Source organism: Corvus kubaryi, unplaced genomic scaffold (assembly GCF_017639235.1).
Source record: "Corvus kubaryi isolate FWS band 111438036 unplaced genomic scaffold, C.kubaryi_AGA036_p1.0 37397, whole genome shotgun sequence".
NCBI lineage: Eukaryota > Metazoa > Chordata > Aves > Passeriformes > Corvidae > Corvus > Corvus kubaryi.
This window is the reverse complement of record NW_024581136.1, coordinates 9,166,471-9,185,417: the sequence shown is the minus strand read 5'-3', so window position 1 is coordinate 9,185,417 and position 18,947 is coordinate 9,166,471. Positions and strand designations below refer to the sequence as shown.

The 18,947-nt window shown below is 52.3% G+C and overlaps 1 protein-coding gene across 1 annotated transcript in view; it reads right to left on the bottom strand.

Moving 5' to 3' along the window:
• Positions 1-1,370: 1,370 nt before the first annotated feature.
• XXYLT1 (xyloside xylosyltransferase 1) overlaps positions 1,371-18,947 on the bottom strand; it is a gene marked incomplete at its 5' end in the record, with an annotated part of 35,834 nt that continues 18,257 nt past the window's right edge. Inside the window, 2 exons of the mRNA XM_042042379.1 lie at positions 1,371-2,513; positions 15,642-15,774. Of these exons, the coding sequence (XP_041898313.1) occupies positions 2,117-2,513; positions 15,642-15,774 (530 nt within the window). The remainder of the gene's footprint in view (positions 2,514-15,641; positions 15,775-18,947) is intronic.

The window sequence follows — 18,947 nt, the reverse complement described above, 5'->3', positions numbered from 1 at the left end:
CTGTGATTCTGAACCAAAAAAAAAAAAAAAAAAGGAATTTGTTTTTGGAAGAATACCTAAGCAAAAGGTTTCAGCCAAGGGCCATAATGGCCACATGTGGGTGTTTCCCCCACACAGACCCTGGGACTCCACAGAGAGGGAAAAGTGCTCCCAACTCTGTGGAGAGCATCCCCCGGCTGCAGGCAGAGGGTGCGCAATGCCTGGCCCAGCCCCAGGGATGGCTGTGGGGCAGGGAGGGCACCTGGCCCCGCACAGCCCCGTGACACTCCAAGGTGTCACCCTGTGGCAGCCATCATGCTGCTTTTGGGTCAGCCCGGACACCCACAGCCACCCCAGAACTGCTCAGTCCCCAGTAAGCGCCATGTTTGCTCATCACCCCACGCCTCCCCAGTGCTGGTGACACAAGCAGCCTGGCCTGTATTTCCAGCATGGCCATTTCCAAAATGATGGCAAGGTCCTGCCCTGGCATGTGAAGCCCCATGTGTCACTGGTGCCACCAGTGTGCCCTGACCAGTAAGCACCAGTAACCCTCCTCATTCTTTAGGATGCATCATCACGGTGCATTGCCTGCCCCAAATCCTGCCTGGCTGCAGCCTCCAGCAGGGCTGGCTGCCTTGCCTTGCACAGCAAGGCTGGATCACCTTGTTTTTTGGTGAAAATGTGAGTCTAACACAGCAGGGTACTGTGTCTTTCCCTCACCTTTAATCACCTCTTTGCTGTTCCTTCCCTAGGGATGAGAAAATACTTAAAGACAAGATTTTGTGCTATTTGGAAACGGATTGGTTCAGCACATCAGGGAGGGCAGGGTTCAGCATGCAGCCCATACCACAGCCTGCTGCCTCTGCACATCAGTTCAAGGGAGGAGAGCCTCTCCCCCAGTAAGTTCATTCATGGGCACAGGGGAAGGAACCCAGGACACTCCTGCCACATACGGTGTGTTCAGTTAATAGGGTAAGCCACAATTAGGTCGCCACCCCTCTCTCTTGCACGTGCACATCACACAGATGCACACGAGGGCTGGAGGTGGTTAATGAGCTGTGCACGTCTGTGACACAGACCTGTGCAGGAGCTCGCCCGCCAGCCGGGCTCACCGAGGCAGCATTTATTCAGGGAACAGCCTGAAGCTCACACAGTCACAGCACAGGCAGCTCCCAGCTCCTTCCAAACCAACCCTGGCTACAGTGGTGATGATCTTTAAAATCCAGCTACTTTATTTGCATCACTCACATGGGACAGATGTGGGATAAGCTATGTGGGGCACCACATTCAACTGCCCAGCAGATACACATCAGCTACTTTTTAATCATGATAAGAGCAGGAAACCTCCTATTGCACAGGACTTCAGTTGTGCCACATAAAAACAGTCGACGTGTCTGACATCTGCAGCTTTATTCTCGTATGAAAGGTTAAAGGCAAAGCCAGGAAAATGAACCTATTGCTATACACTCACTGAACACTTCTAGGACAATACAGGGCAGTAAAGCTTTTATTGCTAAGAAGAACCAATGAAAGGCTTTAAAGCTCATCCAGCATTCAAGTTTTGTTTGTAAGTAACCCAATTTAAAGCAGCTTTTCAGTCTTTAAAGCCTTCTCGCCTTTCTGGAATGCTTCAAAAGGAAGATGACCTGAGGACAGTGTCTACTCTCCAGAGGGACCAGACCAATGCTCTGCATGAGGTGCAGAAATGGGCCACCAAGGAATGACAAATGAAACCAACTGCCTGCTGGGGACTCCTGCTGACCATCAGACAAGGCAAAGCTGCGCAGCACCCAGGGAGCTGGACCCTGACAAGTGCAAAAGCAGCAGTCTCTGATGGCCCCTCAGCTGTCCCCATGCCCCAGCAGCTGAGGCACAGATGGGCAACGTGGACTTTAGAGCCAGGAGCTGAGCCCTGGACAAAGTGGCTCTGGATGTCCCGTTCCAACAACTGAACTGCCCTTCCTCTTGGAGGGTGAGGCTACAGGCAGTGGGATACTGAATGCTCTTGGGATCCCTAGATCCCCCCAGGATGTGCTGGATCAGAGCTGGTCACTCCTCCTGAGGGACTGTTAGCACAGCCACTATGGCTTTGCAGGTCTTGCTGCAGTCAGAGCTGCTCCTGGGGCCAGTGGGTGCCTCAGTCTTCAGGGATTGGGGTGTTGCAGTTCCCATGGTAAATTTTGACCTCCCCCTCACACTGGAAGTACTGGTCAAACACGTCGCTGTATCCATGATCCCTCCACCATGTGCAAAGCTGCCGGTTCCACGTGCAGTCAAGCACATGGAAAAGCTCTGGGTGCTCCATCCCCACCATAGTGAAGAAATCCTGGTCCCCAAGGTGGCCCTTGAAGTGGTACTTCTCCGTCAGCTTCTGCACCATGGTGGGCTCCAGCAGCTGGTTGTAGAGCTTGGATTGCCTCATGGCTTCCAGGTTCAGGAGCAGGACACCACTGTTGAAGCCTGGCAGCCCATCAGGAGGGGGCTCCCCCACTTTGGTTTGGGGGTTCTCACGGCGATACTGCCAGAAGGTGTGCCTGGAAAGAGAGGAAGAGCAGGAACAGGGTGTTGGGGTTTTAGTTTAGTCTGTTTTTTTTTTTTTTTTCCTGTTAAAGGAATTTTCTCCCATATGCATGTTGCTAGGGGACAAATAGCTGTACTTAAGAAAGACAAAAGGGGAGTGGGGCGGACCTGGCTACTCTTTTGTCTACACCTGGGTGTGGGGTCAGTTCGCTCTGAGCGTCCAGAGAGAGAAGCTGCAGAGAAAGGAGCTGCTGCTTCTTTCTTTTTGGCCGTTCTTTCTTCCTGCTGGAAACAACGCCGGGACCCCCAAAAGCCGCTTTCCCTGCCCTGCTGGAGACCGGGCTGTGGCTGCCCTGCCCCGCTGCTGCTTTGAGCTTCCGCTACGCTGTAGCCCTGCTCGCCCTGCCTGCCTGGGCCTCCGTGGGGTTCTCCCATCTGGATACATCTCGTCTGCCACCCGGGATTTGCGTCCGTCCCTGCCGCTTCAGCCGCTGTTCCTGAGAGTCCGGGATCGGCTGCCCAGGGGTTTGTGAAGCCTTTGTTCCATCCCTTCCCGGGATCCCAGAGCACCAGTGCCGCGTGTTTCCCGAGCTCGCTCCGGAGCGCCCCCTGCAGCCGCGGGGGAACCATCGCACCTGCCCTGCTCACCGGGAGCCGCCAGCGCCCCTGCCGGCTGCGAGCGGAACTGCACCCGAGGGGAAAGGGCCTGACAGCCGAGAAGGCTGGGACTGGGTTTGTGATTGCTGTTACTGCCAGAGTTGTTGTTGTTTTGTTTGACTGGTTATATACATATATATAGAGAGAGTAAAGAACTGTTATTCCTATTTCCCACATCTTTGCCTAAAGGCCCTTGATTTCAGAATATAATAACTTGGAGGGAAAAGGGGTTATATCTGCCACTTCAAGGGGGGCCTCTGCCTTCCTTAGCAGACACCTGTCTTTCAAAACCGAGACACAGGGACATCAGGGAGTGCAGCCTGAGGAGCAGACACCTCAAGCCTGGGCAGGTCTGGATCACAGCACAGGACCTACCACCCACCCAAGGGATCTCACAGTGCTTGTCTTCCGTCTGGAGGCACCCAGCTTCTCCGAGAAGCCAGTGCTTCACAGGCTGCCTTTCTCTCCATCCCTCTGCACAGGATATTGCCCAGACTTCAAACCACTCTGCTTACCATCTCCTAAAGCCCCTTTTGTTTCTACCAGCATCATTCCAGGGAGCCAAGTGGACACAGGATCATGTGACTGCTCACACGGCTGTGCAGGGAGACAAAACCACATCCCCAGTGCCTTGGGCGAACCACCAGAAGTGTCCTAATTTTGATTACCTAAGCAAGCAGCCCAGAAATTTCTTTGGCTCCTTTCTCAGTCCTAGATCAGAGAATACACCTCACCATACATACACTGGCTGCTCCCACTTGCAGGAATTGAATTAATCCCACGCTATTCCCCAGGTAGCTGGCTCTGCCTCCATTCAGTCTGAAAGTCTTCTTCCCTCAAACAGCATCCTCTGCTGCAAAGCTGAGCACCTTGAGAGCTGCCTGAGCCTGTTGTTCAGAGGAGGGCAGGATGGACCTGTGACCCCCACCACCACCTGAAAGCCCAGGGCTGCTAGCACTGCTGTCTCCTTCCAGCCCTCACACTTCAGGTAAAGTTACAGAAGTGTTTTTTTACACCTTACTGTCAAGATGTCAAGGAGAAACAGTGTTAGAAAGAATAAGCCAAGCCTGCCGCTGGTTTCTCTTCAAACCTGTCAGACACCATCCAAAGTCTCTGTGCAGCTCAAGGCAATGAGAACTTGTTGATAGATTTAGCACCCAAATGTTTAAAGTGGTCCCATGCTTGGAAGCTGAAGCTGGACTCCATCAGATGTAAGAAGATGCAAGGACATTTGCCCTGGAACAGCTCCAGAGGCAAGGTGGGTACTCCTCCACTGCAAACATTTAAATTTTTCTTCTAAGAAGCCATGTTGAGCTCCCACAGGCACTTGCTCAGGGACTCCTACAGCTTGTACAGAGATCAGACTATCAAATCCATCCTTCTGGCCTGTGCTCTGGATCCCCAGCACAGCGAGACTGGTCAAGGTGACAGCCAGGATTCAACAGCCACCAGCAGAATTATCCCAGCAGAAAACATGGATTGATTAACGATGTCAACTGTGGATATATTTTTTATTTCCTGATCTGGAGAACCACAAGCATCATGCAGCATCACTTCCTTAAAACTTTCCATTAAAGCACTGATATTTCCCATTTCATTACGGGTTCTTACACCATTCCCTTTCACCTGATTCAGAACAGAAAGGGTTTTTCCAAATGCCAGTTTCCCATGGAAGGAGGGCTCAGTCTTTAGGCAGCCATATCCATGCTTACCAGGGAAGGGGAGTGGAGGATGCGCTGCCTCATCAGAGCTCATGGGCAGCACTGCTGGTTGGATCTAAAGGGTGGGGAAGGAATAAAGGGCTCTGCCTCTGCAAAGAGCAATTGTGTCTTGAGGACAGGCAAAGACAACTCACGGATGGCCTGCTCCTTAGAAAAGGAAGGCAAAGCATTCTCCATGCAGCACTAAAGGGAACCTCAACCTGCAAAGACAAGCCCCAGCCATGTACCAGTCAGCCTCCTGAAGTGCTCAGATCCAGGGAGTGGCTAGCCCACCCCTGCATCCTCTGCTCTTGCTTCTCCCTAGCAGTGCCAAGAAAGCCATCCCCCTTGCCCAGAATGTTACACTGGAAGCTGCCAGGAGGGAGAGGGTGAGCAGTGCCACAGAGGGGAGCACATTTCCAGCTCCACAGCAGTGAAGCTGATTCCTTTGACATTCTTACCTCTAAACACATGCTGCCCAAGCTAAGGGACAAGATTACAGCCACTGCAAGCATCCAGGATAAGAAAAATGCAAGGACCCAGGCCCTCAGCATTGCCAGGCTGTGGTGGGGCTAAAGCAAATCTGTATCAAATGACTCAATTTTTCAGCAATGCTGTTCCCCGGATGACTCATGGACGGCTGATAACGTGCCCTTTTCTACAGGAAGAGGAGGCAGACTGACAAGCAGCAATTGTTCAGCCCTTCCTCCCAGCGCTGGTGTGACAGGGCCGTCCTCCCCTGGCTGTGTGCAGGGAGGGTAGGGCCATCCCCAGGGAGCGATGCTGAGGTGAGATCCAGGATGTGATGAGCTGCAGGTGGCTCCGCAGTGCCGATGGTTTGGGAACCTGCTCACAGCTGAGCACAACAGCCTTGCCCCTGCTGGGCTCAGGCCAACCAAGAGAAAGGTATTCTGGAAGAGCCACTGGCAGCAGCTGTTCAGACAAGATTTTTCTTGGCTTTTGTCTTTCAAATGGAGGGTTTTGGAACTGTCCTGTAGGGGCCAGGACAGAGAAGAGCATGGCTGAAAGGCACCTCCACCCAGTTAGAAGTGGAAGGAGTGGCAAGTATGAGAGCATTGTTCTCTTCAGAGGAGATGGGGCCAGGGAAGCACAACAACCAGCCAAACAGCTGACCCAGCCTGTACCCACTCCACTCTGTCCTGCCCGGCATTGCTGCTTGGCACCCACCGCAAAACATAAGGGGAAAACTCCAGGGGCTGGATGAGCGTGCTCTCAGGATGTGTCCTTGAGACAATCATCAAGGAACTGAACCCCAACTGTATGCAATGGAAATGTCTCCCTGACCCAAGCCCCTGGAGTGGCTGGGATCTCCCTGGGAACAGTTCAGGCAGGACAGTGTGACCTCCTCTCTGTGCCCCTAGCAGCAAAAGCCTGGGCAGGAAGGCAGCCCGGAGATGCCGACACCACCAGGATGCATCGGGGCAGGAAGCTGCTAGCCGGGAGAAAGGGAGGAGAAAGGAAGAGGAGGCATTTGGGGCTTTTGTTAACTGCTCCAACCCATCTAGATGGGAGGAGACAGAGGTGACCTGTGGCCCCAGACCCCGTGCCATGGTGCAGGGGAGCTGTGTGGGGCCTGCCGCAAGCGCCTGCAGCCCCGACAGGCTTTGCTTTGAGGAGCTGTTTATAAACAGAGCCGGCGTGTGCTAGGAAACATCTGGAGAAGAGCATTTCCAAGCATTCAAACGCCAGGCCCAGGCAGCCCAGATAAAATCCCCTGCTTCCAGCAGGACTTCCCTTGCAGGCCCAGCACAGGGCGCTGCAGCAGCACCTCCCCTGCCTCGCAGCCCGGCGGTCACGAGCCCCAGCTCACAGAGCTGCCATCGCACCCTTCCAAACGCCTCGCTGGGGACAGCTGCCAGGGCAGGAGGGACCACTCCACCCACCAGCTGTACTGCAGGGCCTTCTCTTGCTTTCGTGTGCAGCAAGGGACAAACAAGTCAGGGAAGACTTTGTCCAAATCTGTGAACTTCCACTCATTTACTTCAGCTCTGGGTTATGGGACAACTTCATAGGATGAGCTGGAAACCCGTGGTAAAGCAGCAGGGTGCCCGAGCTGGCAGGAAAGGCAAGATGCAGGGGTTACTGCCAGCTGGGAGACCAGCAGCAAGCTCAAAGCACTTGCCCCACAAGCAGCAGACTGGGCTTGTGTGCCTATACCCATCTGATGTTCAAGAGGCTGCAACCCTGCCACACCAGCTGTGCAGCTGCCACTGGGCTTGCTGCTGAAGATGTGGATCTTCCCCATGTGTCCATATTTCCAGGAATGCCTCCCTCCACAGGCATCTGGGGCATCAAGGAGCCAGGTCAAAAAGACATGAAGTGAAAGGAGATACCAGGCCAGACCCAGGGTGGATGTGGTTAGAGGATGCTCCTGGAAGGATGCAGGGTCTCTGAATGCCAGCATGCACTGCATGAGCCTAGTACCCAGGGAGGAAAGCTGCATGGCCTCTCCCTCACCAAAGGGGAAGCAAAGCCAACAGTCATGGGATAAAGCCACAAAAATAGGGAATCTGCAAGATTCTGGATGTAATACACATCCCGGAAACAGTCAACTCCTTGCTGGAGCTCACTGACTTGCTCCAGCACTGCCAGAGTTTGGGCAGCTGTCTGGGAGAGCAGGATGGACAGCGGCAGCAGGCCAGCATCTCAAGGATGCGTTTTGTCAGCAAGTCTCTCTCACAGGGGTCAGGGGCTGGGGAACCCTGAGGCCCATCTAGCCATGTATGAGGCTCCTGGAGCAGAAGGGAAGCATGGGCTGCCAGCCATCCCTCTCTGAGCCAGTCCAGCAGCAGTCCTGCCAGCCCAAACACCAACTAAAATACCAAGCGCATGCTCTCGTACCTCCAAATACATTGTTTAGGTCCTGAGCCAGAACACGGATGGCTGCCGGCGTTATCCCCAGATGCAGGCACGTGCCCAGCTGGCAAACACCACTGCTCCTGTGCAATGAGGCACAAGCACACCTTGCTCCCTGCGCCGTGTGCTGCCAGGACTCCCCCGGAGTGGCAGGAGGACAGAGCACCAAGCAGTGCTCCCTGGCTGAGCTGCCCACCTGGTGGTGCCTGGGACCTGCAGGGCCCCAGAGAGCTTGTCAGAGGTAGATGGGACAGGAGCCCCAATAGGAAGTATGCAGTGTCCTGATGGGGACAGGGGATGTGCTTGAAGTGGGAGAGAGCAAAGGGGAGACCCTGACAGCAGCTTCTGTCCTGCTTGGAGGAGAGGGTGTGGGCAGTGGGGAGGGAAGAATGATGGGAATGATGGGAATGATGGCATGGTCCATTCAGGGGGTGATGGTGGCTCTCCCCCTTAATCCTTAGCACGAAGTAAAGCACAGCCAAGAAACTTCCCTGCATCTTTCTCCTCTTGGTTAATCCTCACAGTGGCAGGCAGCTGTCAGCCCCTTACCATCACTGTGTTCAATTGAGGTTAACCCTCAGGAAAGGCCAGCTCCCCTTCCTGCCTCTTCTCCCACCTCCAGAAGGCACTGCTGCAATAAAGGTGGGCCCTTCCAAGTTTCTGCCACACAAAGGGAGGCAACCACCCGGAGCAGCATCCAACCCAGCTACCTCCTCCTGCCCCAGCAGCTGGACCTCAGCCTGGTGAGCTCAGTGGCTTTGCAACAAAGCAGCCCTTGTTGCTAATTGCTTATTTTCCATGTGCAATTGCTAAATCTCTTAAGGAGCCAGGACAGCAGGTTCAGTACCAGCTCAGTCCACAGCACCTTAGCTGATGCTGAGCAGCTTGTGTAATCCAGGAAATCCCAGCTCCACGCTTCTCAGGAGCACCATGTACCCAGTGATGTGCAGTGGCATCACCAACACAGCAGTACTCCTTGCCCTGCCAGGGAAAATATCACTCTGGGGCAAAAAAACTGCAATTTCCATCCTGGGACAAAGAACAGGATGTGTTGGTGTGCACACCAGGACCACCTTACCTTCTCTGATGGGTTCAGGGTAAAGGTCCAGCTCAGGCAGGATCTCCAGCCCACCCATGGAAAATACTGATGAAGCAACAGACTGAGCTCTTCAATGAGGACATCAATAATTCCTTAATAAACTTCTCATGTAAGGCACAAATTATGTCTGTACAGTGCTGGTCTCTACCACAGCCCAGCCTGCATGCCAAACTTTTAAAAGGCCTCTATTTAGAGCAGCAAATTGATTCTCACTGATGACATTTCTGGGTGGACTTAGTCCAAAAATGGGAACACTTAAATAGATGACAAATGACAACTTGTGAACACAGCTTGTGAGCTAAACCTTTCTCTGGGACAGATTTTCAAGGGGGGCGCCCCTCACCACCAAACATTTGTACACCCCACGCCAGTGCTAAAATCATCCTCCAAATAGAGGTGAGACCATAAATCCCTGTTTGGGTCACATCAGTTTCATTCCCTCTATAGATCAAATGCCTGTGGCACTGGTGCCAGTGCAGAGCAACAACCTGTGTGTGTTTATCAGCACCTTTATCAGCACCCATACAGGAAGGGGAGCAACCCATCCACAGGGACGCTCTAGAACACTGTGGGCCTAATTACTGCCAAAATGGCAGATTTCTATTAACAACTGTGAATGAACTCTGCTCTGGCAGTGTTCTCCTGCCTGCCTTGGAAGCACAGGCTGCCTGCTCTGGGCCACACTTGTCAGCTGATGGGACTCTTGGGAACAGGGGAGATGCTCTCCCTTCACAGAAGCTCCCCTTCTGCTTAATATTATTAACAGTATTTGCGCTAATCAGTGTGCAGTTGTGGTTGTCAGATCTTGTCCAATTTATTAATTGTTTTTAAATGACATTTCAAGTTTGCATCGTAGTGTGAATAAATTGGACAGGTCTTACATATTAATGATATTCACAGTTGTAAACAACACGACCCTTTACCTTCTTGGATAATTTTTTAAATCAGAGGTAAAGCTGAATTCCTGAAATTAATTCTGCTGCCAGTTCCTTGCAGGTTCTGCTTGTTCTGTAATTTTGGCTGCTTCTTGGCAGCCACTGCCAAACAATTCCTAGAACCATTTTCTCCATGCGTCGAGCAGGAGCACTTGCTACAAATCAAGTCAAAGTCTTGAAATGGTTTAAAATCCAAAGTGCCCAGGGTTTGGAGCTTGCAGACTGTGGGCAGGCAGCATTGACATCACAATGGTACAAATGGCAGGGCACAAATTCTCCTGCCTTTACTCCTGAGGGGCTTGGGGAACAGAACCCTTTGTGGAAGCCAGCTCTCTGCTCCCCCAGGGCAAAAGCCCTTGGAAAAAAAATAAAGTCTCCAAATCAGGGCCACCTGCCTGCATGAAAAGTCCACAAAACCAGGAAAACTCAGACAGGAGGACCTGCTTGTTGGAGATGGTTATCTCCAGTTCTGGAAAGCTCCATTGCAGGCAGCAGCCCACCTGCACTCTTATATCTTACAACCACCACCACTGCCTCTGCCAGGGAAGCCAGCTGCTCCTTGCTTGCAGCTGTCAGCCATACTTTGGGGTTTTTTTTAGATCCCAAGAGAAGGTACAGAACGTACTGTCTCAGCCCAGACTCTCTGACAGCCTGGCTATGGATTTAGCATTAGCCTGCTCCCAGCCCAGGATAATTCCTTTCCTCTTCCAAACATCTGACAAAGTGACTTAGCACCGGTGCCGCTGCGCTCCCAGCAAACACCCAGCACAGCAAGTGCCGCGGCTTCACGTCCGGAGCTGCACAGTCCTGCTTCCACTCATTAATGGGCTTCTCTGGGCTATTTTACCAGCTCTAAAACAAACAAAATGCATGCCACAGAGCACACAGCACACTTACAGCAGCTCCCACATGATCACAAGCAGAAACAAAGCTTTTCCTTTCTACAAAATAATGTCCTGTTTGAGCTCTCCCTAGGTTTTATGCAAAGGCAAAGGTGAATGGCCTTGCAGCCACACAGGGACCCAAGTGTCGGTCCTTTGTAGTCTGTAGCTGTCCCTTTGATATAGATATCCTTTCCTACTGAACAAACTTTTATCATTTCCAACACTGTGGATTCCCAAGATGTCTCAAGCTTTAATTAGCTTCTTGCCACAGGGGACAGCAGTAAAAATCTCACCCAACAGCAGAAATTGAGAGAGAAGCCACCCTTCCAGCCCCAGCTGCGTGCATTCCCAGACCTGTGATGCTCTGGGACCTCTCCTGAGGCCCATCTTCGCTGCAGGTATCCTCCTCCTAGCTGGAGGGGGTAAAAACATCCATCTGAGGACCTGTGGGTTAGGTCCTCCCTGTTGCCAGCAGACCATTCCTCCCCAAGGAGACCTCTAAGGTGAGCATGATGGGAGCAGTGCTGAGGGCCCCAGGTGGTGCTGGCTCTCTGGGCACCCAGAGCCCACTGCCACTGGCAGTGCCAGTGCCAGCATCAGCAGTGTGCTTAGCAGCGAAGTGCTTAGGCAGCAAAGAGGCTGGGCTGGCTGTGGGGACGGGAGCAGGGGGCATGGCGTGGCACACTGGCCCGGGGTCAGGCCGAGGCTGCCGAGAGCAGCTGTGCAATCAATACCACTGCTCTGCTTCCTCTCACATGCCACCAGTGTGACCGGAGGGATCTATAACCAGGAAATGTGTTAAGAATAGGGTTTAAGCTCTGCCTTTAGTAATCTGAGAGCTCTCAGGACATTTTGGGGAATGCCACAGTATCTCCCCACTCTGTTCCTCTCAACCACAAGGCTGCTTTGAAATGAGGAGTCTTATTCCTTTGGCGCCTGGCAGCACTAAGCTCCTGTGCTTGGGAACAAGTACTGAGCCAAGCCAGGCTGGCAGAGAGGCACAGGTAGGTCTGGGCTGCATTGGTGTGAGGATGTCATCATCGTGCCTTGATGGAGACCCCACTATGCCCCAGGTGCAGCCCTGCTGCTCACACCTGGCCAAGAGGCTGAGGGGCAGCAGGCTGTGCTTCCACCAGCTGGCCAGGAGGCTGAGGGGAAGCAGGCCGTGCTTCCAGCACCAGCCATGGCACAGCTACACTGCTGGGAGCACAGCTGAGATGCTCCACAGGCCAGGCACGTACCCACACACCCACAAAGGACAGTGACCTGCCTGCCCATCTGGTCACCCCCACGCAGGCTGAATCTGCAGTGCTTTTCTGCATGTTTCTTAGCAGGTCTCAAGAGCACCAGAGAGCCTGGACTTCTCAATTTGGCCAGGATCTGGCATGGAAGGCTCAGCGCAACATAAATATTTATACAGACCATTATCACTCTGTCTATGTAGCCTGGTGAGCAGGACACTGCCAGCACAACTGAGCAGCTGAAATGCTGCAGGGGACAACAGGACTTTTAATTACGGTTATGACTCTGCAGGAGCACCTCCTTGCATGGAAAGCCTTTTGGATGATGCAAACTTCAGATGCAGAATCTAATCTTTCCATCAAAATCACTCCCACTGAAGTCAGAGCTCCTGATCTTGGCCACAGTGTGAACCTTGTGCAGGCAGACATATGAGCAGGCATAAGTCAGCCTGGGAAGAGGCTCTTCTGCAGGCCAGTATTCAAACAACAGCCTGGCAGAAGGAATCGAGTGCTGCCATGGAAAGCCCACAAGCATCTAGGAGGTGTTGGACTGTACCAGTGTCCTCAACAATCCCACCATGGGGGCAGCTTCTTGTGGGATGAAGCTCTGCCTGCAATCCTATCCACAGAGGTGTTGACTGATCCAAAAGCCACAGGAAGAACAACATGCCTGACCCATGGACAGGGTGCCTCTTTTCCCCGCAATGGCCGCAGAGATGGAAACCTGACACCGATGACCTCCGACCTCAGATCATTTCCTGCAGGTGACATGGGCTCCTGCCACCTCCCCCTCTGCATCCAGGACTCCCTGCCAGACACTGCAGGGTGATCCATATCCAGCTTCAGCAGGAGCTACTGCTCTCCACAGGCCACTCCAACTCACCCTAAGCGGCCCCAAAGGACAGGTCAACCCCAGACGGTGCAACAGTTAAATCCCAGCACTGGCGTAGCAGGAGGGCCGGGAGATCCTGTTGCTCAGAGAAATGTGTTTGTCCAAGACAAACAGTGGCCGGGCATTGTTTCAGCATGAGTCAAGCGAGTGGAAACACTCCCGTGCCATCCTGTTTTGCTGTCTGGAGGTCTCCCCTACCTTCAGGATATGCAGACAGGCTCCAGGATGTTTCCGATTTGCTGTTCTCTTACTCCTCCATTTCCCGTAAAGGTCTGTGCCCAGCACTGCTTGGTGCACCAGCGCAGCAGCCTGAGCCTCTTGCAGCCCCAGCCTGTGCCTAGAGAGTGCAGCCTACAGCCAGGCAGCCCATGGGCAGCTGGTGGGAACAAATGGTGGGTTGATCTCCATTCATTCTTCCCATTGCTACACACCAGGAAAGACGGCACCCAGACCCTTCCCGGCCACTGGCTTACCCTGCCCCAGGGAACCGAGTCCACAGCTCCACGAGCAAGCTCAGGACAGCTCTGCTAACTTGCCCCAAGTCCTCTGATGTTTTGGGGCAAAGCGGGGGCAGCTGAGAGCTGTGTGAAATGGTGAGGAAAACGTGAGTGGCAACACAGAGACCCCTCCATTGCCTCGTAATCCTCCTCCACCCCCACAACCATTTTCCCAACTGATGCTTCAAGCCTGCACACATGGCAAACAACGCGGCTGGAGCTGACACCTCTTATTTCACACCTACAACACGTTTTTATCTGTCTAAAAGTATAAAAATAGCAAAGATTTTTTTTTTTTACAAAGACATCCATGCTTTGTCGGCTCATGTTTGTGTCTGGAAACCCCTTTAGCAGCGAGGTGCGAGCCCCACAGGGTGCAGGGCTTGGCAGGAGGGCAGGCTGGAGTTTGCACAGCTCGCCCCACAACGGGTGATCTGGCAACAAAAAGGATCAGGAACTTGTTTTCACATGAAGATCAAAACAACACAAGAAAAAAAGCACAACACAGCCCAAAGTGACCCAGAACGTCAAAACTGCAACAACAGAAAGTTCAGCCCAAAAATGCAGCCTGTGAGGGCTGTTATTGCTTGGTGTGTTTGTCCCCACTGCAGGCGGCAGGAGGGGGAGAACATGGCTATGGCTTGGGTCAGGTATTCAGTGCTCAGCCCCTGATCCTGTGCCTTGTCCCCTGCCATGCTGAAAGGCTCTCCAGCAGAGCACCCCAAACCTTAATTCAGTCCCCTCCAGGCACGCCTGGTCCCACAAACCACATCCAGGCAGCGGAACACCATCCCCACTCCCTAGTTGTGCATGGAAATAATGCAGAACCCTGCAGAGACAAAAACAAAGTGATTCCAACCTGCACTAACTGCAGGCGAACAAATGCTCCATTTACCCCGTTCCAGGCTGCACCGCTAACGAAGGGCACCTGCCCTGCCGGGCTGACCGAGGCCACAGTCCCACAGCCGCTCTTGGCTGCGGCTCTTCCCTCCATCCTGCTTTAAGCTCTAACAATTGAATATGATTAACTGGGGCCAGATTTACCATTCTGGGCACCAAAATCCTGTCAGGACACCTAAAGCAGATACAGGAGCCCTCCGCACTCTGAGCATGGTGCTACCCCATGGAGACAAGACCTCAGCATCTGTGTTCCTCTAGTCCCAGCTCTCCCTGCCAAGAGTACCAATCAGGAGAGAGGCAAGACTTATGCCACAGACAGAGAGATGTCTTTTTCCAGCTCAGGAATAGTGGTGACTTCTGTAGTTTGAGCAATCCACATGCTCTTCTGTGGTTTAGGCTTCCAGGAAGCAATTGGTGGTGATTAATGACCACCAATCCCCTGTTGATGAACTTCTTCTCTGTCTCTACCCTCTTCCCATCTGGATGCACAAGGAGCAAGAATGGCTGGTCTGGATTTTTGCAGCTCAGCCTTTGCCCAAGCACGCTGCTGGTCATGTCTTACGAGGTTCAGTAGGGAAGAAGGCTTCCAGTAGGGAAGGAAAAGACATACAGACCTCCTGCTCCTTTTTATCTTTCTCCAAGAAGTTTTCCTTTAGGATTAGCAAATCTAACCAAGCCATCTCAGATGCTCAAACTCAGCTGTGCTGCGATCCATTAAGGCATCCTGGGATGATTATCTGATTTACCCTGGATTAAAAGAAAACCTGAGAACTATCCTTGGGACAACAGAGGCTAAACTAAATCAATTTCTCTAACCACCTGGAAATATCTGTGTCCCTGAATCTCAGCAGTGATCCATGAGCAGGAAGGACTGGGCCACCCCTTGGTGAGTAGTTTCCAGCACAGCCGGCAGTGGCTGGTGGACTAAGGATCTGAAGAGCAAGGGACCATGAAGTCACCCTCATGCTTGCAAGACCAGGTCACCAAGAGTTGCCCATTCAAGAGTTGTTTCCCTGAGGGAAGCAGAAGGTGCACTGAGATCCCAGGGACCCAGAACCTCATTGTTGCCCAAACTCAACCCCTAGTCTCTGCAATACTCTCAGCCAAAACTTCTGAGCCCCAACACACAAACTGAAGCTCCAGAATGCAATTGCAACACCTCAGCAGGCATGGACGGGCAAACATGCCTCTAGATGTACTAGAGTCCAGGCATGGATTTTGGCACTGATGATCAGGAATTTGGCTCTGGAAGCCTTATGAACAAGCAAACAAACCACAGCGGCACTATATGCTTTGCTCATACCAACTTACATATTAAGTCCCTTGGCAGGGATTAAAGCAGGTTCCCACTGCTTAAACCACTGCTCCCTAGGTTTTTTTCTGAAGAGCAACCTGAATTGAAGAGAAGACACCAGCCACCCACTGCTCACTCCCTGCTCCCCACAGGGAGGGGGCTGTACCTGTACACTGGTTGCATTTCCCTGGCAATCCCAACAACTGCTCCCTCCGGGAAGTTGTCAAACTCATCAAACAGGTCTCGGATGTTGGTCTTGTACTTCAAGTCCAAGTCTACCTGGATGATCCGTGTTATTTCTGAAAGCACAAAGAGGAAAAGTCAGCAATATAAGACAAAACTGTAACCAGTGATCACCAGCAGCTACTGGAGGAACTGCACCCAGTGAGGATTTGGTGCAATCGGCTCCATGGGCAAGATTCGACCAGCTCAGAGCAAACACAATTCAGCTGCAACCTCTGCATGAAGCAAACAAACTTCAACCACCATGAAGTATTTACCACTGTGTGTTGACTTCAGAAATAATTTCTGGTTACCCGCTCCTATCCACTCACTCCTTCCTTCCAGAAAACTGGTTTTCCATATAACTGACAAAAGCAAGAGGTAGCTTCAAACCAGCCTCTCTCCCTTTCCAGAAGCACTTCTGCAGTGCCAGCCACACAAAACCCCATGTTTACCTTCTGCTACCAACTTCATAAGCATTTTCCATCTCCAGCCCAGAGAGCATCCATCCCTGGCCCAACATACCAAAGCAATTTCCATCACAGACAACATCAGTCTACCACATGACACCTCCAGTATCACCTGCACAAACCCATTAGCTCCCAGCGAACTTGCCATGGGCTTCCCTGAGGAAGAGATTACACAGATTACAGCCCTCTGCTTGCACAGAACTGCTGGTGATCTGCAGCAGCCTAGAAGACTTTAATATTGCTGGTGGTACCCTCTCAGAGGCAAGGGGGGCTGCGAAGACATGGAAGCATCTTCCACTTGCAGCGAGACATCAAGAACAAGGAGAGGCTGGAGGACATAATTCTCAAGGCTGGGCCTGAGCTCGTTAACAGGGTCAGGCCCCTGCCCCAAATTTGTCCCAGTCTCCTCTGCAGCACACAGGACCAAAAGATGGAGATGCTGCTTGAGAGAGTGTGCAGATGTGCCTTGTCAAGACTGCTCATCCCAGGCGGATCTGGGGATGCTGCATGGAGTGCAGCAGGCCAAGTGCAATGCAGCAAGTGCAAACACTACAAGAGATCAGACCATCAGATGGGATCCCCCAGCCATGGGCAAAGCCATGGCCATTTTGTGGCTAGCGCAGCTCAGTCCTTTTCAGGGACTGCGAGTGGAGCCATCCCCAGGGCGTTACGTAACGCCCCTGCTATTTATATGTGTTATAAAAGCCAAGAGCAAATTGGCCAGGTTGCTTAGCACTCGGCACTAATTGGATTGTAAGGCTGTGTCAACCTGTTTTGGTCCCACTCATCATGCACAGATGCCCTTACAGTTCCCTGCAGGCTAGAGCTGTCTGTCACCACCACTTCCAGAGCAATTAGCAAATCAAGCCCTCATCATTCCTCTTGCCCAGTACCTGCAGGCAGGAGGACAAGCCCTGCCTGCCCTCACCTTCTGCTGCCTGCGTCTGCTGTGCCTATGGGCAGGGCTTCCCATCACACTGGTGTTGCTGGGGCAGTGCCCAGACTCCAACCTTCCCACCATCATGATTCCTCATCCCCTCACCCTGTCGTGCTCGGGACAGGCTGCTGGCTACTCCTGGCTGCTGAGAGCAGGAGGCAATTGCTCTGTTTTCAGCCCCCAAAACCACCACCAGAGGCACCGAGAGCAGCCAGGCACCAGCAGGTATCCCCCAGCACGGGAGTGCAGCTTTGCATTTTCAAACGTGTTCATTGCTTCGTGTTTGTGTTTTAAGCAGATGCTGGGCTGTACAGCAGCTCTGAATGTTTTGCAGATCTTGCACTAATCTGGGGCTCTTGGCAATTGGTCATATGTACCACGCTGTCCTCATTTAAGAACAAAAAGGCCCTGTGAGGTTAAGCAAGAAATATACTGCTTACACTGCGAAGCACCCGAGCAGAAATATAAATCAAAGAGAAATAGTATCTAAGCTCCAACTTGGGTGGTATCTCAGTTTATTTTTTTAACATCCATCATGCTTTATCTGCTAAAGGGAAAGGCCATGCTCCCTTCAGCCCTCAGTACGGCAATCCTCAGGCCTACCGAGTATTTACCATCACCATAATCCTCTGTTTGCAAAGATTTAAAACCCAGGCACAGTAATTCACCACAGGCTAAAGCAGGTCTTGACCTGGAAGCTATTTCCCCCAGTCTTCTGAACTGCCTCAGAAATGGCCAAGCATATGAATCAGCAGAGCAGTGGATTTCTGCAATGAGGAACTAGATGTGTAGTATCCCAAATGCACCAATCCTCCCCAGCGGCCCAAACTACAGTGCGGCAAACCCCCAAATCCTAAACGCTACTGTACTTGAGAATAACCAGACTGGTCACAAAACTCCAGGGCAAGAAGACCTTGGACTTCCAGCACAAGCTCAGCTCCAGAGAAATGCGGGGAGCCTGAGCCCTACAAGGTACTGCTGAGGCTGGGAAGAGGGGATGGGATTCCCAGGGGCATCCCAGCACAACTCGCCCTGGTGCACAGCAGCCATATGATGCCTCATCAGGTTTCAATTAAATCAACTGTGAGGCACGTCATCTGATTGTTCTCTAAAATTACAGATGAACGCCAACTGCAATTCATCACAGCAGAGAAAGAAAGCTGAGCTTGGAGGAAGCTCCAATCCCAACCCTGCCCGCCCCAGCACCTCAGTGGGTGAAAGGCTCTGGAGGGTCCCTGTGCAACCCAGAGGGTGCTGCCCAGCCAGCTGTCCCCAGAAGCCTTGGCTGAGCAGGGAGCACGGCACGAGCACAGCTGCAATGCCAGGCAGGGATGCCAGCGCCACAAGAAGCCCAGCATGGAGACACATGGTTTATTTTCACAAACACGCTGGGTTCTCCATCCTGCCCCTCATTAGACGCTTCTCATGTTTGCTTCCATGGGCAAGACAATGTTTGGTTCACCCCTGCACACTCGTCCCATGCTGTGCCTTGTGTTTCCCCAAGGAAACACTAAGAAGAAATTAGACCCAGAAAGCACCAAGTACTTTTTCTTTAATTTTTCGAATTTTTAAAATTTTTTTGTTAAAGCAAGCATGAACTGCAACACTCATCCATAAGTGAGCATGGGTGACATTAAGCATCACTTTTCCAGATGCAGCTTGCACGCACAGATTAATGGCTGAGACGATTTCTCTGCCTGGGACTGGCAAGGGGCCAGGCACTAATATTTATGATGTATCATGCTCTTTCGCCCTTCTACCAAGCGCTTTGTCCTGGCTGCCATGTGGGGGTGGAGGAATCGCGTGCTCTCTTTGGCAAAAGCCGCTCACAGGGATCCAGCTG